The 27,343-nt window shown below is 32.0% G+C and overlaps 1 protein-coding gene across 2 annotated transcripts in view; it reads left to right on the top strand.

The window, feature by feature from the left end:
- Nucleotides 1–3,173: 3,173 nt before the first annotated feature.
- Nucleotides 3,174–27,343, top strand: part of chst11 (carbohydrate (chondroitin 4) sulfotransferase 11) — a 58,198-nt gene continuing 34,028 nt past the window's right edge. Inside the window, exon 1 of one of the 2 annotated variants that reach the window (XM_051108424.1) lies at nt 3,174–3,429. In XM_051108424.1, the coding sequence (XP_050964381.1) occupies nt 3,327–3,429 (103 nt within the window). In that variant the 5' untranslated portion in view covers nt 3,174–3,326. Of the gene's footprint in view, nt 3,445–27,343 lie in introns of both variants that reach the window. The other variant, XM_051108423.1, reaches the window with a different exon arrangement.

The following is a 27,343-nucleotide window of genomic DNA, read 5'->3' on the forward strand; positions in this document are numbered from 1 at the left end:
ATTAATAATTTTGCATATTAGAATGATTTTTGAAGGATCGTGTGACGCTGAAGACTGGAGTAATGATGCTGAAAATTCAGCGTTGCATCACAGAAATAAATTCTATTTTAAAGTATATTAAAATAGAAAACCACTATTTTAATTTGCAATAATATTTCACAATATTACTGTTTTTTCTGTATTTTTAATCAAATAAACACAGCCTCGATGAGCAGAAAATCTGACTGGTCACAAACTTTTGAACAACAGTGTTTGTTGCACAGTGAAGCAAGTGGAAAGATATTAAAGTTATATATATGGGCATAGTTCGCACCTAAAGAACAAATTAAAGTAATAAAAAAACATAATACATTTTTACTAACTTCTGATTGCTTGTGATACATTTTCATAAGAGTATTTCACCAGATGCTTGTACAAAGAAACAAACCTTTCCTAAGAGTAGCAGTTTAATCGCAGCAAGCTCTGAAATATTAAAATATAATTACAGAACCCTGACATCCTCATCCCAGACCTAAGTAGAGGGAAAGAGAATTATGTTTAATGCATTTTAGTACTTAAGCCACTGTAATTTCCTCATTATTGTGTACAGTAATGGCTTTAACTAATTTCTTACAGTCAAATAAAAATATAACACTATTTCACCCCTGTCCTGGCTGCATATTGGGAGTCTAATCTGGAGTTTACAGTCACCAGCTGACCACAAATAACTGCATTTACCAGGAGTTTCCCAGAATACTTTTTATGTTGTAATTTCTGGCTGTACAGTAAAAACTCTTCTTTCTTCTCCTCACAGGGTCTCAGAGGACATCAACACCATGACCTTGTAAATCTGGCCTAATTCCCTGAGTGCTTCCTCTTGGGAATGGACACCTCAGAAAGTGCCTCTAATCAGCAGGTCCAGAATGCAAAATCACTCATGAATTTTAAACGTTTCTGCTTCACTCAGCACCGAATGCTGTGGAGCGTGAATGCATAATTATATTAGCGACTGCTTATTGAGGAGGAAATGTTGTGGCAGTTTATATCCATATAAATTAAGACTTAATTTTCAATTTGGAATTGCCACAAACTCTTCTGCACTCAGCCAAGAAACTTAGAAGACTATGTAGAGACATTAACGCCTGTGATAATCTTGTTAATATATAATTAACATTCGATTAGACTTCCAGTTTTTACCATTGATTAGTTTCTACTGTAAATCTCAAAAGTCATTTCTGCCATTGTGATTGGCTTCATGTTGCAAATGCACACTTCACCACAGGGGGACATCGACTGAACACTATTTGCCTGAAGCTGTAAAGCAAACTGGTAGCAGTTTGAAATCAGTTTTTCAGTTTTCTATGTTTAAATGATTCCATTTTATTTATCTATCTGATTTATGGCTTTTTGTCTGGAATAAGACTGATTTTAAATTATATTAATAACCCCCTGGTGGCATATATTTAACAGTCCACTCGTTTTTTTTTCGGGTCTTTCCAGCTTCTGCATTTACCAGCACATGCTCAAAAAATTTCCACCAACCTGACCACAGTTTCATAATGCAGATTGGGATTTTCAGGCCAGTAGTCCACGTGTTAATGAACTTCCTCTTGTAAATACATGAATATATGAGCACAATATCATATCATCTATCTATAGTGGAACCAAATGACTTGGCACATTATAAATTATTAATTTAATAACAAAAGTTTTCCAAATGAAGTTCTTAGCAATGCATATTACTAATCAAAAAGTTTTGAAATATTTACACTAGGAAATTTACAAAATAACTTCATGGAAGATGATCTTTACTTAATATCCTAATGATTTTTGGCATAAAATAATAATACTTTCGACCCAATGTTTTAATGTTTTTTTAAGGAAGTTTTTTGTCATTTAATTTAATTTAATTTATTTAATTTATTTTTTATTTATTATTAGTTTGTAATAAAATGGAATGCAATTACAATTTAATTAAATAAATAAATGTAAAATAAATGAATGAAAGCTACTTCTTTTATTACACTGTTATTTTATTTATGTATGTACATGTAGTTTCTATTATATGCAAAGTATAAATTATTATCATTATTATTTGAATATTTGCATGTAGCATCTATACATGCACACAGTAAAATGTATATTCATTATAATTCTAATTATTTTTAATTAATTATTATATAATTTACAAATTACAACACATTATATTGTGTTATAATTATTACACATTATATTATATAATTAACACATTATAAATTATGATAAATTATATATTTAATCACATATTCACTATACCTTTTGACTTGATAAACTTAAGGATTTATTTGTAATTTCCTGTTTATTTTTTATCATTTTATTACAGTTTTATAAAAAAATAAAATACAAATAAAATAAAAACTAAAAAATAAAATAATTGTAATAAAACTGCATGACAAAAATAAATATTATATATATATCATTTATTTTATTTATTATTAGCTCTAAAAACAGAATGCAGTTTTATTAAATAAATAAATGTATAATAAAAAATAAAGAAAGAAAGCAAAGCTACTTGTTTTATTACACTATTATTTAATTTATGTATATGTGTGTAATTTCCAGTTTATTTTTTTTTTTTACATTTATTATAATTTTGTAATTAATAAAATATAAATAAAAATAAAACTAATAAAAATACAAATATATATGCATGCAGCATGTCATTTATATTTATTAAACAAATAAATAAATAAATGAACCTTCCCATACTGTTTGAATCAGATTTACAATAAAAATAATAGCTACAATGATTACCTGTGGTTACAATGGGAAATTGTACACTTTTTCCACATATGCAATGTTCACATATGCAATAACCATCAAATTCAGTGGCAGACTTTGGTTTGAGACACTTCTAAGTGGTATATGTAGAAACATATAACTTAAAACCACTAACTAAAAACCTTGAGTTTAATTGCCATGCTGCCTTTATTTTCAAAGCAACTTAAAGCGCACTCTCAGACCTCTTTGCATTTAACTGCTGATGAAGAAATTATAGTTGCGACTTTGAAAACTCGAGCAGAAATTCGACATACAAGTCAAACTGAAACAAAGATGCTGTTGTGAGATAGAGATGAAAGCATTTTTACAGTGTGGGCGCGCTCATTCACCGCGCGGCGAGAGGGGGCGGAGTTTCGCCGCTGTAGTCTAGTGTGCGGAGGAAGGTAGTGCACTCCGGGGAGCTGCGCTGAGATCTTTGAGACACGGACGCAGGCGGCAGCAGCGAGAGCATCAGCAGCATCAAACACAGACCCGCTGTACGGGGCTCGGCAGCCTCCCTCCGTCCCTCCGTGTCTCCGTGCCCAGCCATGAAACAGACATTACTGGACCTCATGAGGATGAGTAGGATCTGCCGGATGGTGCTGGCCACTTGTTTAGGATCTTTTATTCTGGTCATCTTCTATTTCCAAAGTATGTTCCAACCAGGTAGGACTTCGTGACGGTTTCATCCTAATCGATTTGTGATGCTCTTTTCTTCCCCTTTTGTAGCCCGTGACATGCTGATTTAGTGTGGAAGAATGTCATTAATAATCAATGAGCTGTTTGAAGGAGCTCATCGATCGGCAGCGGCGAGAGTGAATGATGCACTGACTCACATCAAAGCTCCAGCTGTCTGTAGCCTATCAATAATGTCGTACGGGTTTATGTGTTTTTAAGCGTTTTACTTATATAAAACACAACTGGGAGAGCCCGGGACCGTGTTTAGTTGTGGAGGGACGGTCATTATCTCCGGTGGCCGGTGGTATACAGTAGAGCCACTGTAGTGAATCAAAGAGCTGACACGCTGTACAAACATTCATACATCAATACTGACACACAGCTGACATACATACTGCTGCTTCTGTTCATAACTGTTGTTCATACTGATGTGAAATTGAATATAAAGTATAAAGTGGAGAACAATTCAGTCAAAGAAAAATATATACTGAATACTGAATAGCACAGTTTTCATGTATTGTGCTTGACTGGTTGAACTATCTATCTATCTATCTATCTATTTTATTTGACCCTGGACCACAAAACCAGTCAAGGGTCAGTTTTTTGAAACTGAGATTTATACATCATCTGAAAGCTGAATAAATAAGCTACAATATTTGGAGATACAACTGTTTGAAAATATAGAACCTGAGGGTGAAAAAATCAAAATATTGAGAAAATCGCTTTTAAGGTTGTCCAAATGAAGATTGATAATCAAAAATGAAGTTCTGATGTTTTTACAGTAGGAAATTTACAAATATCTTCATGCAACCATCTAATATCCTAATGATTTTTGGCGTAAAAAATCGATCATTTTGACCCATACGATGTATTTTTGGCTATTGCTGCAAATGTACCCGTGCTACCTGAGACACAGGGTCACGGGGTCATATTTGCGACCCTGGACCGCAAAACCAGTCTTAAGTCGCTGGGGTTTATTTGTAGCAATAGCCGAAAATACTTTGTATGGGTTAAAATTATTGATTTTTCTTTTATGGCGAAAATCATTAGGAAATTAAGTAAAGATCGTGTTCCATGAAGATATTTTGTGAAGTTCCTACTGTAAATGTATGAAAACGTTTTGATTAGTCATATACATTAAGAACATTATTTGAAGAACTTTAAAGGCGATTTTCTCAATATTTTGATTTTTTTGCACCCTCAGATTCCTGATTATTAAATGGTTTTATCTCGGCCAAATACTGTCCTATCCCATACATCAACAGAAAGCTTATTTATTCAGCTTTCATATGATGTATAGATCTCAATTTTGAAAAAATGACCCTTATGACTGGTTTTGTGGTCCAGGGTAACATTTAGGATTTTTCAAAGTACATCTATCTACACTGTCTCCACTGGAACTCCACATTAGTTGTGCATTGAACACATCTGGAAATTGTATTGATAGATGATGTGGGATCTATAATTAGGCCTGTCCTTTAGACTTTTCCGTTGTCCTGCTCACTATTTTGGTTCATCTAGACCAGAGCATGTGTCATGTTTTTTTGGGGATTCCCATGTGCTGTGGATGGAAGATCCAGATAAGGACAATGAAACCTGTGTAGTAGTGCAGTTGTGAGTAACCGCTGTGGTCACCGGCACGGAGGAATGTCTCTGGAAACGGTGAGTCATCAGCGTTACCGGCATGTGAAGGTTCTCAGCAATCCGCTGGAATGCCCATGTCATCATTGTCTTACACAGAGGGGATGCTGAAACGAGAGGGGGAAACTGATGAGTTCATGCACGCTCATCTCCACATCTGGACATTATGTTTCAGAGAAGATCAAAAGCGCAGCCTCTTGTGTTTTACCGATTTAAAGGAATAGTTTACTGGAAGCTTGCTCAGACATGCAAGAGTTTGTTTCTTCATCAGAACAGATTTGGAGAAATTTAGCATTGCATCACTTGCTCACAAATGGATCCTTTGCAGTAAATGGGTGCCGTCAGAACGAGAGTCCAAACAGCTGATAAAACATCACAATACATGTGACCCAGCACGACAAAAAAGTCATAAGGGTCAGTTTTCATGATCTTTACTAAATATCCTAATGATTTTTGACATAAAAGAAAAATCCATAATATTGACCCATACAATGTATTTTTGGCTATTGCTACAAATATACCCGTGCTACTTATGGATGGTTTTGAGGTCCACGATCACAAATAGTTTCGTCGTTAACACGCTTGTAACTTCAAACCACTGCTTCTGGCTAAAATATGAGTATTCCATAATATTTCTTTCTTCAGTGAATATTTGTGTATTAATCAGGAGATAAATATGCACAGATCAAGGACTGTTTGCAAGCAAAAACAGTTCAAAACATTTCTAAACAAATATTATGAATAATATAATAAGCATTATAATGGATTACAGACTGGTATTTTGGCAAGAAACAACTGTTTTAGGTTTACGAACACGCAGCTTTGTGATATTTCATCAGCTGTTTGAACTCATTCTGACGGCACCCATTCACTGCAGATGATCCATTGGTGAGGAAATTATGCTGAATTTCTCCAAGTATGCTCTGATGAAGAAACAAACTCACATCTTGGATGGACTTGGAGAGTCCTTTTTTATGTGGTCTACTCCTTCAATTCAGTTTTTACAAAGCAACGATGGGGTGCAACGGCATGCATGGTCTGTTGGGATGTACGGGCATTTTTATGCATGGTGGTACGAGCAGCTGTTTCTAAACGCATCTGTGCATCCCACATGCTTTTGACTAAACATGTCTAAAACAACAGTCTTCCTTATGCGCCACATTGGCTTGACAGGTGTTTCAATTTCCTCTTCTGTGTGTGTGTGTGTGTCTATGGCCGCATGCCCTTGCTCTTTTCTCCTTTTCTCCCCCCGTGTGTGACCTGATTATGCACTCTAGCCTACAAACATACCCCGAGAACACACACACTCACACTGGAAATTGGCTCAAGTCAACCTGAGCAGTTGAATGACAGACTAATGTAATGCGTCAGTGCGTTTCTGATGAAGTCTGGGTTGCGGTGATCTGGATATTAATACTTTTTCAATTGCACAGTCATGAGACCTAACATGCTTGCTGACATGACTTCATTGTGAATAATTCAGCTTTGTATTTCTGCTTTTAAATCCTCCAAAAATGTCCAGATGTACAATTGATCCAAATAGGTCTGTGCTCTGATATGTCAATATACGAAAACAATACTTCTCATCACATTTCTCTGTGTTAAAGTTATCTGAGCTATGCTATCCACGTATTATTGCTCAGTTGTCTCTATTTTTATTTCTCCTGTGGAAACATCTGAGAAAATGTTACTCAGATGAAGAATAACCGAGAGCTGTTGATAAGAGCTGCTTCTGAGCGCTACAGTTTTCCTCTGGGCCGAACCAGAAAGATAGAAGGAAATATGGGGTGGAAATGAACCAAAATGAATTGTCTTAGGAGAAAAGAGATAAGGAATGTCTGCAGGGAGCTCAACATTCCTTAAGGGTTGGTTACTCAGGGCTGGGACGAGGACCCAGACCGGTAGACCAAAAAATCCCGGTTCTTCCTGAGAGCTTAGATAAGGCCGGGCCGTCTTTCTGTGTTTGTCTGAGTGACTTTCCTTGACGCACGACAGTCTTTCTTCTTCATCTTCCGAGTCTGGGCTGGCGTTTGATGTTTATGAATGATAAAGGTCACGCCAACGTGAAAACAAATAACATACCGAAGCTCAAATCACACTCGTTGTTTGCCATTGCGCAAGTGTTTGCCTGCCAGTTGTGAGTTCATTGTTATTTTAATTTCATTCTGTGTCCATTTTTTTTGAGAATGCATATGCAGGATATCCTGTTTGTGTGATCTTGGTGGGCTGTTGTTTTTCAAGCTCTCTGCATCAGTTTGCACACACCCACATGCTTAAGTTGGCCCCAGAGAGATGTGGACACTGGTGCAGCTGGAGTATTAAGGAATCTAGAATATGGTTATGCTGAATAAGGCATTAATATGTGCTTTATTAATACTAAGCAAACATACAGCCAATATGCTAGTAATATGCATGCTAAGCCACTAGTTAAACTCCTTAAAATAAAGTGTAACTTTATTTTTAATAATAGTTTTTTACACACACACACATATTTATATATTTGTTTATATATATATATATATATATATATAAATTACAAAAATTATTATATTATTATATTGCTATTATACAATTATAGATTATCAAGTTGTGAGAGATGTGTGATATGCTGTCATAATATTTATTTATTTTTATTAATGATTTGATTATATTCATAATAAATTAATAAATATAATAATTATATTAACATTAATGTATGTTTATTTATTTATTTATGTATTTATTTATTATAATACCAAATTCTGTAATAATATTAACTGAATGTATGTATATATATAAGTTTTTTTTTTCTTTTTTCTTTTTTTTTTTTTTTTTTACATATGTACATATATTGTCTACACTGGTACAGCTATTTCATAAAAAAAAAAAAAAAAAATATATATATATATATATAGTATAGCAAATATTATAGTAGCAAATATATTATAATACCAAATTCTGTAATAATATTACGCTTTTTTTTTGTTTTGTTTTTTTTACATATATACATCTATTATATGCATATACATATAAATTCTATAATACATTACATTACATTACAATAATTATTTTACATATAGGCAAATATATTATAATACCAAATTCTGTAATAAAATTAATAAATAATTAAGTAATATTACAGCAAAATGTTCAATTTGAATTATATTGAATTATATATATTTAATATATAATTTAAATTATATACTTATACATTTATTTATATATATTTAATATAAATAAATAATATAATAAATATATAAAATTTAATATAAACTTTATATGTAATGGTCACAAAGAGGAGTGATGTGGTTATTAAGATGTGTTATTGAGATACACACATTATTCAAATAGGTTTAAAGCAACATTTCTTTTGCCTGTGTAACATAAATTTAGTGAGCTCAGGTTTGATTAATGGCCCTGATCCACATTGTCCTCGCTGCACTTGTCATTATTGCACCATGCTTTGTGTTCGAGCCAGAGCCTGTGTTGTTGGAGCCCACCAGAGCAATTTGGTTGATATCCATCTGCTGAAACGGATTGAATTTGTGGCTCACACTCCCGATTCATGTTTTTGGGTGGCATACGAACAGCTGCCGCTATCATACCTGCCCCAAAACATGTAGCGTATCCCGATAAGCTTGCATCTCTAGAGAATGTGAACGGTAGGATTCCCCAGCATATCTAAAAGGCTTTTTTGTTCCTTCATTTCGGCTGATGTCAAAAGCCACGCCTGCAGACAGACGGGCAAAAGCTTTCTGCCCATCTGTCTCCCTCTTGCTTGCCCCTTTCTGTCTCTCCGATGGTTAATTGTTAAAATAATTCCCAGCGCAGCCATATGTGTGAGATAAAAGGTGTGCACATGTTTGTGGTTTATGAGTCAGCCCATTAGGCTCATTAAGCCCAGTTTGCGCCGTCTGCAGCGCGTCGTCGTGGGCGGAGCCGCGTCTTAACGACGGAAAACGGCAAAAGTGTCATTTACCAAATCCAACATCTGGATGCCAGCCACCCGCAGCTGGAAGAATGAAGCGATCTCTGTGCATGGCTGATTATATCCCAAATCCCATAATAACTTTGCTTTTTTAGCAGCCGGTGCTTGAAATATTTCGGTAGAGTGAGTTTGTGTTGCGTGATTATGTGTTGCTTCTTTTTCGAATTTGATAATTACAGATTCGGGAGGTCATGGTGTGTGCAGATCCCAGAAGAAATGCTCGGAGGTTGTTCTTTTATAGCTTAGGAGAGATAAAGTTCTCAGATACGCTTTATTTAAGTCACTTGGTTTTGATATTGTTCCTAAAAGTCCTTAGGAGGAATAAAATTAGACAATTGTTGACATGAGGTTTAAAATGACTGTGTGTGCTGATATTTTTAACGTCTTTTGTTCAGAAGAAAAATCAGCAGGAGACTTCTAGAAGAATCAGATGAGATCTTATTTGTGCTTTTTTTCTTATGGGCATAATAAAAGAGTGAATGTGTGTGTTTGTGTGTCTCATTAGGGCCTTTGTCAGCTTACTAGCTGCAGTCATTATGCTCAGCGTAGAGTGTCAGCACGTGCTGAATTGAGTGTTTTTCTGGCGAGAGTATTGATAAGCATTGATCTTGGCGTACGACTTGAGCTTTGGACTGTTAATGGGAGAATAGAATAGGAGAAGAGGGACCTAACCACATTTGGCCGTTGTTTTTGTCTTTTACCATGATGACATGGAGAGGTCATATATTTTGTCTTTGACAGAATGAACTATGAACCCAATAAAGGGATGAGAATGGCAAACATGCAAAAGACAAAGTCAGCTGGACCATAGTTACATGTCATAAATTGGAACGTCTAACTAATGCACCAAAAAATATGATTACAGAATATTATAAACTATTTAAATGCCAAAGTATATAGAACAGAATAGAATGGAATAGAATAGTATACAATAGAATACAATACAATAGAATTTCAGAATTGTCAGGGTCATATTTTACCAAAATTTATATTTTAAAATGAAGTCGATTTTTTTCCCTTCCATTTTCTTGACATTGAAGCATATTTCCCCACAAATTTCCATTAATGTTATGCAAAACAATCAGATATTAAATTACAATAATGATATATCACTTTCAAAATTTCAGAATTTTTCAGAAAATATTATTTAAAATAAATAGAAAATATTATAGAATATTATGAACGATTTGCAGTATAATAATAATAGTAATAATGATAATAATAAAATTATCGTTGTATGTTCTTTTTGTATTCTTTGGGTGAATTTCACAAAACTTGTCAAATATGTCAAAAATATAAAGATATATAAAAGGAAAGATAATATTTGAAAATATTTTCAATTATATTTTTAGGATCATTGTGTTTGTTTGTTTTCATTTTCTTGAAAATTCTTCCCTACCCAATTTCATTAATGTTATGCAAAGTGATTAACAAAACAATCAGATATTAAATTATACTAATGATATATCACTAATAATTATTAGAAAATATTATAAAAAATAAATATAAATTAATATATAAATATTATAAACACTTTGCACTTTAATAAAATTATTATTATTAGTTATTTTTTTATTGCCATACCAGCATTTATGGATATTTTCATGGCCAGATCAATGTAATTAAAAAAAAACAAATTGTAGTAACATAGTAGTAATGAAAAACAACAAGTGACAGCCAACTTACATCAATATAATATAATATAATATAATATAATATAATATAATATAATATAATAATATAATATAATATAATATAATATAATATAATATAACATATAACATTTTTTGGATCTTAATTGTCATGAAAATAATGACACAATGCAAAATATAACTTCTTTTTTTATTATTCCCTTTTTATTATTGTTTCTGAAATATGACCTGCATATTTCAAGTTTTTCACATTCAGGCTGAGCGGGTCTTTGGACTTGTTTGGAATTAATTACATTCTTGAAAAGTGCTAAAGTGAATTATAGTTTTTAATAAGGGAAATGGTTCGACTGTGTGTGTGTGTGTTTGCCTTTAGGAGGTGTGTGTATTTGTACAGACTTCTCCTGACTGTTGTGTGTTTAAAAAATGGCCATTAATAGGCATAGATAAGTTATCTATCACTAACCACTAGTGCTGAACAAGCACACTTGTCTTAAGCACACAAATTATATTTGTGCATATAAGGTCAATTTGTTCTTGCAATACTTGATAGTTCATCCTGTTCGGGAATTAAAACATATTTATCAGCGCAACAGGCCAAAGTAGAGAAACGAGATGAAAGAGGCCATTAGAAAGAGACAAAGAAAAGCACGAACTCGAGTGAGAAGATATGCGATGACGAAGAAATTCCACATTTCACGGGGTGTAAGCGATCACCATGGAAACAGTGGCATGTATGATGTGTGTTTTGGGGGATGGGGTGTGAGAGTATAAACAGGTGTTCACACGTGTGTGTGTGTTAGCAGTGTGGATGATTTTCTTTGTAGGTGTTTGTAAGCATGTGGACATGAGGGCTCACTCCTTTGTATAATAAGATGATGAGTCCTACAAAAAGTGGGTGTATAAGCATACATATGCACCCATATTTATATGTACGTTAAAGGGATAGTTCACCCAAAAATGAAAATTACCCCATAATTTACTCACCCTCAAGCCATCCTAGGTGTATATGACTTTCTTCCTTCAGACGAATGCAATTGGAGTTATATTAAGCAATGCTCTGGCTCTTCTAAGCTTTATAATGGCAGTGAATGGGTGTTGAGATTTTGAACTCCAATAAAGTGCATCCATCCATCATAAAAAGTGCTTCACACAGCTCCAGGGGGTTAAAAAAGGCCTTCTGAAGCAATTCGATGCGTTTGTGTAAAAAAAATATCCATTTTCATATGACGTAGGTGAATATTGTGACGAATGCAGAAGTGACAAATGCAGTTTAAATATGGATATTTTTGTCGCACAAACACATCGCTTCACTTCGATTGGCTTAACACCATTGGTTATGCCAGTGTTGTTTTATCTCTAGCTGGTTGAGACGCTCAAACAAATGAATATTAAGTTAAAATATGAGAAATTTGTGCTACTTATTTGAAAATGTGACGTTATAACTAGCAACGACTGCTTGGGATGTTTCTGAAAGCTTTTTGCAATAACAAGAGGCTTCTGAAATAACAAGATTGCTTTTATACACCAATAAACATAAAAGTAACGTTAAGTAACTTGCATTTCAGACATAGTATTGTCAATTACTGTCTGTTTTCACTCTGCCCAATAAATTTGAAATAAGGAGAGCCAAGAACACAGCAATTGTGTTTTTTTTTTTTAATTCCCGAGTGATTTAGCAGTTTTTAACAAAATGGTTAAGTGAATAGTTCAACAACTCATTCATAATAACAGTCAGCTGTTTCATTTGTTAATGAAGCAAGGCTGATAAATGAATAGGTTGAATGAATGATTCAATCACCCACTCGTAAGGTTAGTAACCTGTTTTATTCCTGAGTGAATCAGCATGTTTGAACAAATCACCTGAAACAATGATCAATTCAATGACTCACTCGTAAAGTTAGTAACTTGCTTCATTCCTGAATTAATCAGAATGTTTGAACAAATCTCCTGAATCAATGAATGATTCAATGACTCACTCGTATGGTTAATAACCTGCTTCATTTCTGAATGAATCAGAATGTTTCAACAAATCACCGAAATCAACGAATGATTCAATGACCCACTCATAAGGTTAATAACCTGCTTCATTCCTGAATTAATCGGAATGTTTGAACAAATCACCTAAAAACAATGAGTGATTGAATGACTCACTCGTAAAGTTAGTAACCTTCTTTATTCCTGAATGAAGCAGAATGTTCGAACAAATCACCGAAATCAGTGAATGATTCAATGACTCACTCGTAAAGTTAGTAACCTGCTTCATTCGTGAATGAATCATTCAATGACTCACTCGAAAGTTCATTTCTGAATGAATCAAATGTTTGAACAAATCCTGAATCAAATGATTCAATGACTCACTCGTATGATTCAATGAATCAGCATGTTTAAACAAATCACCTAAATCAACGGATTCAATGACTAACCTGCTTCATTTCTGAATGAATCAGAATGTTTGAACAAATCACCGAAATCAGTGAATGATTCAATGACTCACTCGTATGGTTAATAACCTGCTTCATTCCTGAATGAATCAGCATGTTTAAACAAATCACCTAAATCAACGAATGATTCAATGACTCACTCATAAGGTTAGTAACCTGCTTCATTCCTGAATGAATCAGAATGTTTGAACAAATCACCGAAATCAGTGAATGATTCAATGACTCACTCGTATGGTTAATAACCTGCTTCATTCCTGAATGAATCAGAATGTTTGAACAAATCACCAAAATCAAATGATTCAATGACTCACTCGTAAGGTTAGTAACCTGCTTAATTCCTCAATGAATCAGAATGTTTAAACAAATCACCTAAATCAATGAATGGTTCTATGACTTACTAATAAAGTCAATAATGTCGCCACCTACTGGCTTAATGAGTCCATGAAAAAAAATCCACCACTAAACTCTCATTATGAGTTTTTTTCCAATGAATGACAAAAACACTGACAGCCAATCAGAATCAGAACTTTAAAGAGCTTGAGTATTAAAGTGATAGTGTATTGTAAAGTGAGTATAAGTGTATATTATAATAGATTACTGTTGCATTACAATGGCCTTGTCCCTCACACAGTCTATAAGTGAAACCATTTTTATGTTGTGACACTGTTGAACGTCCTGGAATAATTTGCATCCTTTTGGTCTGACTACTGTCACTTCCCCCCCTCCGGTCTATTTTAAGATCTCTCTGTTGCATAGTCCTCTTCCAGTCTGTAATTTTGTGGTTTGTGTATGTGTGTGTGTGTGTGTGTATTTCAGCTTCTTTAAAACCATACCATTTGGTTACGAGTATAAGGAAGAGAAACTTTAGCAGGAACGTGGACGTTATGTAGAGAATCGATCGTATTGCCTAGGATGAATGTGGAAGTGTGTGTGATTCAATAATAGTGCTTAATAGACGTCCATTCAGAGCCTAATTGCAAAGCCTGATTATTAAGTCTCAATGCTGTTGTTGTTTGTTTAATTCACATTTTTCTTGGTTTTTTAAAAGTACGCCCTTGGCCGTGACACGAAGACATCCCATCAGTGCGCTTTCCTGTACATGTTTCCATGGCAACAGTCACAGTGGCCCTTATGGGGGCCTTTTGGTAAGAGGTAGCGGGTGATTTACGGGCCTGATTTTCTGAGCATGCTCCAAAGAGTAACACTAAACAAAGAGCCAAAACAGTGCTCGCACAGACAGCGTCGCACGGCAGTTCACTGCTTCATAGTCATTCTCACACATAAAGCTGATTGTTCTCTGATTTACGCCTCATAAAAGCTGCCATTGTGCAAGATCTATGTGTTTAAAATTGTCTCAAAGATGAAGTCTTACAGAGGAGTACTATTCCATTTTGTGGCTCATTTATTTGTTGAGATCTGCCATGCACAATAGGGCTTTCACATTTATAAAATTTCTGCCGAGGATGAATTCTATTAATACAAATGATTGCCATTAATTTTTTTTTCTCTTTTTGTTGATGTCATTTACATCTTGATGTGAAATGCATAATTTGCTCATAATCAAATATTTGAAAACGAATGTTGCACAGGGTAGAATTACAACAACAACAACAACAATATTTATTATTATTGTTGTTGTTGTTGTTGTTGTTGTTATTATTAATTAATTTACTATAATATTTAGATTTTTGTCTGGGTTCCAAATACTAACAGTAATAATAATAATAATAATAATAATACTCATCTACTATTGTAATTATTATTATTATTATTATTATTATTACTATTATTATTATTATTATTATATTTGCAACATTATCATTAAAATTATATTGTTATTTCGTTAATATTTTACTAAATAATAATAATAATATTATAAAATATTATAAATTGTATATATTATAAAAATTAATATAAACAATGTTCATCAGTATTTTAGTAAATAATAATAATAATATTAATAATAATACTGACATGGAATATTATAGTATTAATATTGTTTATTAGTATTTTAGTAATAACAACACTACTACTACTACTACTACTAATATACTTTAAATTATTTTGTTATTTTATTAATACTGTCTTTTAATATTTTAGTGATACATATTAATAATTACATTACAGTTTAAATTATATTGTTATTTTATTGATATAGTTTATTATTATTATTAATAACACACCTGCTATTGATCACAATATCACTCAGTTTGCACTTTCCCCTGTTGAGTTTGTCAAGGTTGTTGATTAGATTTTTGTCATTTATGTCAGATGACATTTATTATCCTTGATTGCATGTTTACTGAAGTTTGTCAACAGGGGAAAAGTCCAAACTGATTGATAATGTGACACCTATGTTGGAGTTTATTTTGAAAAAAAAAAAAAAAAAAAAAAAATATATATATATATATATATAATATTTTACTAAATAATAATAATAATAATAATAATAATAATAATAATAATATTATTATTACTCATTTACTATTACTGTAGTAATTATTATTATTATTATTATATTTAGAACATTATAGTTAAAATAATATTTTTATTTGTATTAATGTTGTTTATTAATATTTTACTAAATAATAATAATTGTTATTACTTATTACTTATTTACTATTACTGTAGTAATTATTATTATTATTTTTATTATTATTATATTTAGAACATTAGAGTTAAAATGACATTGTTATTTGTATTAATATTGTTTATTAATAATTTACTAAATAATAATAATAATAATAATAATAATTATAATCGTTATTATTACTCATTTACTATTACTGTAGTAATTATTATTATATTTAGAACATTATCATTAAAATGACATTGTTATTTGTATTAATATTGTTTATTAATATATCACTAAATAATAATAATAATATAATAATAATTGCTATTATTACTCATTTACTATTACTGTAGTAATTATTATTATTATATTTAGAACATTATAGTTTAAATGATATTGTTATTTGTAATAATATTGTTTATTAATATATCACTAAATAATAATAATAATATAATAATAATTGCTATTATTACTCATTTACTATTACTGTAGTAATTATTATTATTATATTTAGAACATTATCATTAAAATGGCATTGTTATTTGTATTAATATTGTTTATTAATATATCACTAAATAATAATAATAATATAATAATAATTGCTATTATTACTCATTTACTATTACTGTAGTAATTATTATTATTATATTTAGAACATTATAGTTTAAATGATATTGTTATTTGTAATAATATTGTTTATCAGTATTTTAGTAAATAATAATATTAATAATACTAGCAAGGAAAATTATAGTATTAACATTGTTTATTAGTATTTTAGTAATAACAACAACAACACTACTAATACTACTACTACTAATAATAATACAATTTAAATTATTTTGTTATTTTATTAATACTGTCTTTTGATATTTTAGTGATAAAGAATAATAATTACATTTGGAATATTATAGTTTAAATTATATTGTTATTTTATTAATATAGTCTATTATTATTAATGATTAAGTGATTAGTCAAAGTGAGTCACACACCTGCTATTGATCACAATATCACTCAGTTTGCACTTTCCCCTATTGAGTTTGTCAAGGTTGTTGATTAGATTTTTGTAATTTATGTCAGATGTGTCATTTATTATCCTTGATTGCATGTTTACTGAAGTTTCTCAAAAGGGGAAAAGTCCAAACTGACTGATAATGTGACACCTGTGTTGGAGTTTATTTTGAGCGGTCACAAAATGTGCTGCAGTACTGTTAAGACGTGGCATTTCAGACTGTACGTGATTGAAATATAAAGTGTATAACAATCGCAGTCATGTATATAATTGATAACACTGTAAGGAACCAAAACTGTAATATCTGTCAAGGTGAGCAGAGCACAAGAGGCAGAGGAGAATCAAATCTGGAAAATGCTCGAACCGCACTTGTAATTCAGGGGTTGTTTGATTTAATGAAGCTAATTAGTGGTGTAAGTGGGTGATCTAATCAAACCACACTCGAAACAGAAGGACCGTGGATGTGAGAGGTCCGTCAGCCTGACCTCCCCCGTGTGGCGCAGTAATGGTGCGCTCCTGTAGTAATGGACTGCACGGATCACCATTGTGAGTCTCTGGGGTAGAATCAGCGAGCGCATTATTTGGGTTGTTGTATCTCTCCATCTTTTCCTCATGCCACTCTCAGTCTAAAACATTCATGAGGTTGCCCGGGTCAAATCAGCACCGGTCTCGTGCAGTTAGACCTTGACTAATAGCATAAGACCGGCCACTTTGACCCACATGAATAGCAGACAACTCTTAAGAGCCATTTAGAGGCAGGTTTACTATTTTACAGAAATAAAATGGGTTGCATGCCTCGCAAGCACTGCAAACGTGTACAGATTGCACACGAGTGCATTCATGCCCTATCCTCTCATTACAGTGTGGTGGACACAGTGTGTATTATGTCTGTGGTAGCCTATACACTGAGTCATGTTTTGACACTTTGCAATGGAAAGAGAGACGTTTCAAACAGCTCAGAGGTGATGATTGAATGACACTGTGGCTGAAGTGTTGTAGCGTCATTTGTCTTCTGAGCATCAGGCTGACGGCTGTTTGCTTCTCCATATCTACCCATACATTAGACCTACGCCGGTTCCTCCTGATTATAGAGCTTCTGCTGCTCTGACTCTGACTTCAGACTCGGACACCGTGGGTTTCAGTCTCATCAGTTGCTATTTGTTGTGTTTCTGTCCTGCAGCTTCTTCTCCTTCTCCTTCTTTAAGGGTGTGTCATGCAGAATTAGAGGTTTGTGGTGGAAGCGTGTTTGAGAGAGGAGAAACTCTGACCTAGCAGCTATAAATAGAGTCTGGCTTGCTTCACAGGGAGAATTACAATATATGCGACAGTATATGTGAGTATAAGTGCACGAATTGATTCAATGTTTCAGTTTAGAAGGACGTTTATTAAACATTTACAATGATTCAGTTCTGTCACTGCATGTTGGAAATAGTTACCAGGTATGTAAAATCTCAAAATGTGCAGTTGTTACCTTAATGCAACCCATTTTACTTCAATAATGTGACATATTTTCAAGTGAAATGAGAAAAACGTGGGATGGGACTTGATTTCAATCAAGTTTGATAAAAAAAAAAGTGCTAAAGCCATTTGTCTAATGGTTAACATTATTTAAAAGACCATGCAGTTGTTTCATTGTTTATTATTATTATATCATTTTATTTATTATTTATTTTTTAGACAAAGAATAAAAAGAAGATTTTATTTTATTGTATTTTATTTTATTTTTACCTGATCCTTAACTCTCAGATCTATGAATTAATAATTCACAAATATTGTCTACATAAAATAGCGAGGCATCTTCAGTTAATTTAATTTAATTTAATTTAATTTTTTATTTTGACCTGATCCTTAACTCTCTGATGCATGAATTAATAATTCACAAATATTGTCTTTTAAAACATAACAATTTTTATATTTTTTTAAACTTAAAGGCAAGGCATCTTCAGTTAATTTAATTTAATTTAATTTTTTATTTTGACCTGATCCTTAACTCTCTGATGCATGAATTAATAATTCACAAATATTGTCTTTTAAAACATAACAATTTTTTTAATTTTTTTTAAACTTAAAGGCAAGGCATCTTCAGTTAATTAAATTAAATTAAATTAAATTAAATTAAATTAAATTAATAATTATTTAATGAATGCATGAATTAATAATTATAATTATAAATAATTTACAAAAAGATTTTTATATAAGAAGTTTATTTTTAAAGGAAACACAAATAACACTGTAATAATTGTATATATTAAATTCATAAAACAAAAACTGGTAAGTGTTGTTACTAGAACTTAACTGTAAAACTTAACAATAAAACTAAAAAAATACATATTGTCCTTTAAAATATAACAATTTCTATATATTTTTTAAACTTAAAGGCAAGGCATCTTCAGTAAATTATTATTTTTTTTTATTTTTTATTATTATTTTTTTTTTTATTTTATTTTATTTATTTTTGACCTGACCCTTAATTCTCTGATGCATGAATAAATAATTCACAAATACAAAATAAGTTTATTTTTAAAGGAAACACAAATAACACTGTAATAATTTTATATATTAAATACATAAAACAAAAACTGGTAAGTGTTGTTGCTAGAACTTCACTGTAAAAATAAAGCTAAAAAAATACATATTGTCTTTTAAAATATAATTTTTTTTTATATTTTTAAACTTAGACACAATGCATCTTCAGTAAATAATATAATTTTAATACATAATTTTTCCTAAATTATGTGTTTGCTTTCATCAGAAATGTTGAATTAAGACATCATAATGATATAAAAAGAGGACATAAAAATATATTTTTTATTGTAACATCACATCCTAAATGGTTAAAATTTGCTTTTTGTCAAACTAAGTGGACCTTGTGCATCAGGGAGCTATTTCAGTCATATTAAACATTGTTTTCTTGACTTGAACATTTTTTAAGCTACCTACAAAGCATTTTTACAGTACAATTAAACATCAGTACTACATCAGTAGCCATCAATGCACACTGAAATACAATCCGTCATGTGGTAAGGAGACAAAATGCAGATCTTTTTAATGATCGAACATCCTTAAATGGAGGCTAAATGCTTTTTTAACCTCCCATAGGCCTTTTTTAATGCCTATGGGGACTATGTTGTAGTTCTCGCGCGCCGCAACATTATACAGCTCAGTTAGATGCTTTTATTTTAATTGCCGAGTCTAGTTTTGAGAGATTTATTTACATTTTGAAGCTATTTTCTGAACACCCATTTAAAGTGATTTATTGCATTTCTGTCTCATTTTTAATCTAAAAAAAAAAGCCACTGAGATGGGTGGTATACATGGTAGGCAAGCAAATCTGGTGAGAGACGGATATGTTTGTAGAAAGGCATATTGATTAAAGGGTCACATTCATGCACTGCGCTCTCTAAAACTGCGTAAACACTTTGGAGAGTTTATCAGATACCTCATTTTTGCTTCAAAGAGCTTAAGTATCCATCATTTTATTTCCCAGAGTCCCCGGTATAAACAAACGTCTGCCATCTGCCAGGTTTGCAGCTTGATGTCACCCGCTGGTGTTGTCAGATGTGGTTAGTTGCTGTGTTTCCCAACAAAATGGTCCACAATGACCTGAAATCAGAAGCAGTTACAGAGAGGAGAAGTTGCATCAGAATAAGACAGAGAGCAATGCAATAGAAAAGTTCATGAAGGGAATAGTTTACTCAAAAATTACAGCTCTGCCATCGTTTACTCAAACCATATGACTTTCTTTTTTCTGTGGAAACAAAGGGAGATGAGTTTGCAGAATGAGATAGCGACAAGCTACTCTTTTCCACACAGTAAACCTGAATGATTCAGCATTAAATGATTCACTCATTAAGACAGCTCATTCAGTTTGTGGATGAATCAGCATTTTTGAGCAAATGATTCAATGATTTGTTATAAAGATTCTATTATCTATTATGAATGAACCAATCTGGTGAGCAAACAATACAATGATTTACTTGTAAAGAGTATCTTAATTTCATGATTTACTCACAGAGATTTCTGAATTAATCTGTTGACAAATGATTCAGTGATTCCCTTATAAAGAGTCTCTTGTTTAGTTTCTGAATGAATCAGCATTTTTGTTAACCAATTTATAAACCTTAGAAATGAATGAATAATAATTTAATAAATAAATAAAGAATATTTAAAACATCATATTTAGCAAGAGTGCTGTTGTTCCAGAATATCTGATTCACTGCATCTGTGAGCAAAAACAAAGATGTTTTTGAATGAATCTGTTGACAGATGATTCAATGATTCCCTTATAAAGAGTCTTTTAATTAGTTTCTGAATGAATCTGCATTTTTTGAGCTAATCTGTTAAGCAAATGATAAAATGATTCACTTGTAGAGAGTCTGTGAATGAATCAGCATTTCTGAATGAGACAGTTGAGTGAATGATGCAATGATTAACTTGTGAAGACAGTCACTGGTTTAGTTTTTGAATGAATCAGTGTTTTCAAATGTGTCTGATGAGCAAATAATTCAGTGATTCTCTTATAAAGGAGTCTATTGTTTAGTTTCTGAATGAATCTGCATTTTTGTGAACTAATCTGTTGAGCAAATGATATTAGATTCATTTGTAGAGAGTCTTTTGTTTAATTTCAGAATGAATCAGCATTGCATTTTTGTACAAAACAGTTGAATGAATGATTCAGTGATTAATTAATAAAGACAGTCACTAGTTTATTTTCTGAATAAATCAGCATTTTAAATGTATTTGATGAGCAAATGATTCGATGATTTCCTTATAAAGAGTCTCTTGTTAGTTTCTGAACGAATCTGCATTTTTGTGAACCAGTTACTTGAGCAAATAATACAATGATTCACTTGTAGAGAGTCTTTTATTTAGTATCTGAACAAATCAACATTTTTGAATGAAACTGTTGAGTGAATGATTCAATGACTCACTCATAAAGAGTCACTTTTAGCAAGTCTTTTTATTTAGTTTCTAAACAAATCAGCAATTTTGTACGAAACGGTTGAACAAATGATTCAGTAATTAATTCATAAAGACAGTCACTTGTTTCATTTCTGAATGAGTGACCTTTTTTAAATGTTATTGATGAGCAAATTATTGAATGATTGTCTTAAATGAATCTGCATTTTTTTTAACTAATCTGCTGAAAAAATACAATACAATGATTCACCTGTAGAGTCTTTAGTTTCTAAATGAATTTGCATTTTTGAACAAAACAGTTAAGCGAATGATTCAATGATTAAAACACAGTCACTTTTTTAGTTTATGAATGAATCAGTGTTTTTAAATGCATCTGGTGAGAAAATGAGTCAGTGATCCTCTTACAGAGTCTCTTGTTTGGTTTCTGAATTAATCCACATTTTTGTAAATTAATCAGTTGAGGAAATGTACAATGATTCACTTGTAGAGGGTCTTTTGTTTAGTTCCTGAATGAATCAGAATTTTTGAATAAAATGATTGAGCAAAAGATTCAATGAGTAACAAAACACGTCGTTGTCACTTGTTTAGTTTCTGAATGAATCAATGTTTTAAAATGTTTTTGATAAGAAAATGATTGAATGTTTCTCTTAAAAAGAATCTCGTTTAGTTTCTGAATGAATCAGCATTTTTGTGAACCAACCTACTGAGCAAACGATACATTGATTCACTTGTAGAGAGTCCCTTATTCAGTTTCAGAACGAATCAGCATTTTTTAACTGAAACAATGGTAGCAATGATTCAATTTCTCCTACAGAGTCTCTTGTTCAGTTTCTAAATGAATCTGCATTTTTGTGAACTAATTTGCTGAACGAATTATATGATTCACTTGTAGTCTTTTGTTTCAGTATTTTTGAATGAAATGGTTAAGTGAATAATTCAATGATTAACTCATAAAAACAGTCACTTGTTTAGTTTCTGAATGAATCAGAGTTCTTGAATGAATCTGAAGCAGATGATTCAGTGATTCTTTTGTGAAGAACCTTTTGTTTAAGTTTCTGAACGAATCAGCGTTTTTGAAAGAATCATTTGAGTAAACTTCCAGTCATTGCCGAATACATTTTGTTATTTTTCATAAAATGTATAGACTCTTCAATCATGCGTACTTGCAAGTCACTGAAAATCTTCTCCTCTGCCAGAGTTTTCACATCTTGAGGCAGCACATTTAAATATGATGACAGCATTTTTATCTATTCCATCTCATTAGTGTCCTAACCTGCACTAACTCTTTAAAGCTTTGTCTTCCAATGTGTGCGCATCACAAGTCTTTGATCACCATACAGAATGCAACATGAAATGAAGCTTCTGAGCTCTAGCGGTTTCTCTCATTGAAATGACAACAGCATGAGCTGTAGACTAGTGTCTGTTTCCTATTCTCCAAACCAGGATGTGCACGTTCCTATGGGAGTGCTTTGGTTGTAGTTGGGATATGAACAATGACTGCAGGCAGCATTTCAACTATCTTTCCTTTTTTTTAGACTCTCTCTTCTCTTTAGCTGACACAAGCACTTCCTTCCATCTTGGAGACTAGCTAATTACCCACATGGGCACACAGAGCAGTGCTTAGCATTGGCCTGGAAATGCTCTTGACAACCCGCCGACGGTTTTAAGCTTTATTGCATCATCAATGATGTCAGAAAGTACAATCATATTTAACCTCAAGATCTATATGTAACTCTCGTGGGCATTATACATCAAAGTCTGCGAGTGAAAGACTTCATATGTGGGAAGTCATACCAGTCTTGAGAGGTTAAAGGTCAAAAAGGTCACCTATGCTGTATAAAATCGGATTATGAGGTCATTTTTTTCAATATGTGTTTGGAAACCTTTCACCACGTCTCTATTATCTGTGTGTGTGTGGTCTGTGAATGTAAGGGAATGCACTGTATTGTTTGACTGTCTGTTGTGTTTTGTTTTGATGGATGGAGCTCTTGAGTGGCAGATGGCCCTCCAGCCTGCAGACGCGTTATCACACACCAGGGGGTCCGAACACAAAAACACAACAACACAACTCTATGCATTAGACCACCAACATGTCGAATGAGAGGAGGGTTTTCCATTTTTAGTTACTATATATGGCACTTTCCACAAATAGGGTACAAATAAAAGCTTAAAATGTCTTAAAAATGATTTTATTTTGTTTGGTCAATGCAAGAAGGTCAAGTGTGTAATTTCTGTGCCACTGGCATCACCAATGCCTGTGTAATTGTTTTATTTTAACATTTGGAATTATTTTTATATGGGAAAAATTATACACTACAGCTTTAACTTTCAGAAAATGTTGTTTGTCCACCTCATAAATATTTTATGAGCTGTTTTAGTTTCTATTTATTGTATTTGAGCTTTGCAGCTCTTTCAATGCTGGTACCAAAATATAATGTCCGAATGCAGGGTACAGCTTTATTTGGGTGATTTCATTGTTTTCATTAAATAAACAGAACATGAATTTTAAAAAAGCAAAAATAATAAAAGGATACAGAAAAAAACACCAAAATGGGTAACACAGTTGCAAATTCAGCCTATATGTGGTTCAATGGGGCTAGAAAGATTGAAATTAAATAACATAATAAAATTAAATAAAATAAATGTAGAAATTAAAATGACTAATGTTAATATTATATATTTAATATAGAAAATATTAATATTTAAATATAGGTATTGGATATTATATGTATTTTTAATGAAAGTTTAAGCATTTTTGTCACCAAATGTATAGCAAAATAAATAAATAAATATGAAAAAGTATAATATGAACAATTTTATATATAATTTATATAACTGTAAATGATAATTATATATCATTGTAAATGATACTATATAATTATAAATATAAATTGAACTATATAATAAATAAACAACTAGATAATATATAACTATTTAATTTTTTAATAATAATAATATAATATATAATAAATAAACAATTACAAATTATCTGCAGTTATAAATATAAATCAAATTATATAATATATAAATACACAAAAAGAAAATCATGGAATTTCATTTAAAAAAATCAATAAATAAATTTAGAAATTAACATTACTAGTGTTATTATTATTAATGACATTAATATTGTATACTGTATATTTAATATAGAAAATATTACTATTTAAATACAGGTAATAATTTATTGGATATTACAGATTTTTTAATGAAAGTTTAATAATTTTTTGTTCCGCTATTCAATTTTGTCACCAAATGTACAGCAAAATAAATAAATAAATAAATACAAATAAAAAAATATTATGTTATATATAATTTATATAAATAATAATTAAATTATATATTTATAAATATAACTTAAATTATATAATAAATAACTAGATAATATATAATTATTTAATAATAATAAATAATTTTGTAATAAATTTATAATTTAAAATGTAGGTAAATACAAATTAATAAATAAAATAATATGAATAATTTAATAAATATTTTATATAAATAAAGTATATATATATATATATATATATATATATATACTAATAAATAAATAATGTAAATAATTTATATAAAAAATATATATAATTTCTAAATATAAGTAATAAATAAAAAAACTAATAAAAATTAATTAAAGGTAATGCAGGTTGCGGGCAGTGCCATTTTTAATAAAAATGCATGTATGGTATAATAAGCAATCATTATGTTTGTGTTAATAGCTGATGCTGAATCAGCTCAGCTGGTGTCAGGCAGCCAAACTCAGCCATTAGACATCAATTTGTCTCATTATGATTTACTATATCTTTACCATCTTGTGAGTGAGCGTGTATGATTAAGTATCTTCCTTATGAGTTTCCAGGTCACCTTTAAACGTGACAGACACTGACTTTAAGACCGAAGTACCGCATAGGCATGTGTTTTTTTAAACATCTATGTGGTTTTTTGTTTGCTTAAGGCAGTTTTTTGGCCAGAGTTGAAGGACAGATGCGGATAATCCTGCGACCACCTGCAATGCAGATCAAAAAGCTCAGAATAATATTTGCAGCAAATATATGAATCAGAAAGCGCTTTTGATGACATCCGCATTTGAGGAATGTGAAGACTGTATGTCTTCAAGGTGATGCGTTTGTTGGTTAGTTTCAGATGTAATGTGATCTGAGGGACAATATGGACGGATGGAGACGCCGAGGGAAGAACGAGACGGATGAATAATGACAGCCTGTGTCGCCCAAAGCGAAAGCGTGTGTACATTTATTTTGCACAAGGACGGTGATACAAAGATGAAGAGGGACAGAACAGGAAATAGATGGATGCAGATTCGTCCCGATAGTCTCAAGAAAGAGTTTGGATAATGAATACAGCTGTGTGTGTGTGTATGTGTGTGTCCATATTCAGTATGCAATTAGAGTGCTGTGTCGGCATCACGCCGGCAGGATGCTGACACACTCATAAAAAGCCCCACAAACAACTCAAACACACACACAGCAGAGGTTCAGTGAAGTATAATGCAGTTAGGAGTCATAGTCAAGACTCCAGGCTGGCTTTTGGCTAAATTGTGGGAGCGAATGTCCCTTCAAGGACGGTAAAATCTGTAATCACCTACAATGGGGAGAAGCAAACAGTCCCCGTGAGAAAAACGGCTTAATAAACAGACTAAATAACGCCTTAATGGAGGTCTTCTGTGAGGGTTTGGGGGATAAAAAACATCATTAGCTTACTGGAATAACAACAGAAGTCAATGGAAAGTCCCCACCATGACAGAAAAAACAAACATGGGCTATTAGACGCAAGTTTCTCAGCTTTTTTGCTCTCATTCAACGTTGTTGACCTACAATTCATGGGACCAAGAGCACTTTTACTGCACTCACCCACACAGCAACTTACACACCCCTCTGATGAAAAGTAGTAGGAGAACATGACAAATACATCTTAACTTGACTAAGTGGAAAGCCAGATATAAGGGTGAAGCCGCACTTTATTTTGTGGTTTTGGATAGAAACGGCCAACGAGTTAAAGGAAACACATTGAAGTGGTGGTTCACCCAAAAAAAATGAGCACTCATCTTCATGTCATTCCAAACCTGGGTGACTTTCTTCTTCTTCCATACAGTAAAAATAAATTGAGAGTTGATTTTGGACCCAATTGGCTTTTATTATAGGCACCTCCAAAAATTAACATTCATTCTCATGTTGTTCCAAATCTGTATGGATTTCTTTCTTCTGTGGAGCATAAAAAAGATACACTGAAAAATGTTGAACAATTGTTTTTGGTGTCAATACATTAAAAGTCAATGGCTAATCATTTTGGACCCCATTGGCTTTCATTATAGGCACCTTAAAGTGGTATTTTACTTGAAAAATGAACATTCATCCTCTTGTCATTCCAAATCTGTATGACTTTTCTTCTTCTGTGGAACACAAAAGAAGATATTTTGAAAAATGTCTTAGAGTTTGGTTGTGTATACAATGAAAGTCAATGGCGAGTTGTTTTGGACCCCATTGGCTTTCATTATAGACACCTTAAGTGGTATTTAACCTAAAATGAACACTTATCTTTTTTAAAAATATCTCAGTGCTTTTGTTGTTTATTCAAAAAAAGTCAGTGGTGAGTTGCTTTGGACCCCACTGGTTTTCATTATAAACAACTTAAAGTGGTTTTTACAAAAGAATGAACACTCACCCTCATGTT

Source organism: Labeo rohita, chromosome 4 (assembly GCF_022985175.1).
Source record: "Labeo rohita strain BAU-BD-2019 chromosome 4, IGBB_LRoh.1.0, whole genome shotgun sequence".
NCBI classification, from domain to species: domain Eukaryota; kingdom Metazoa; phylum Chordata; class Actinopteri; order Cypriniformes; family Cyprinidae; genus Labeo; species Labeo rohita.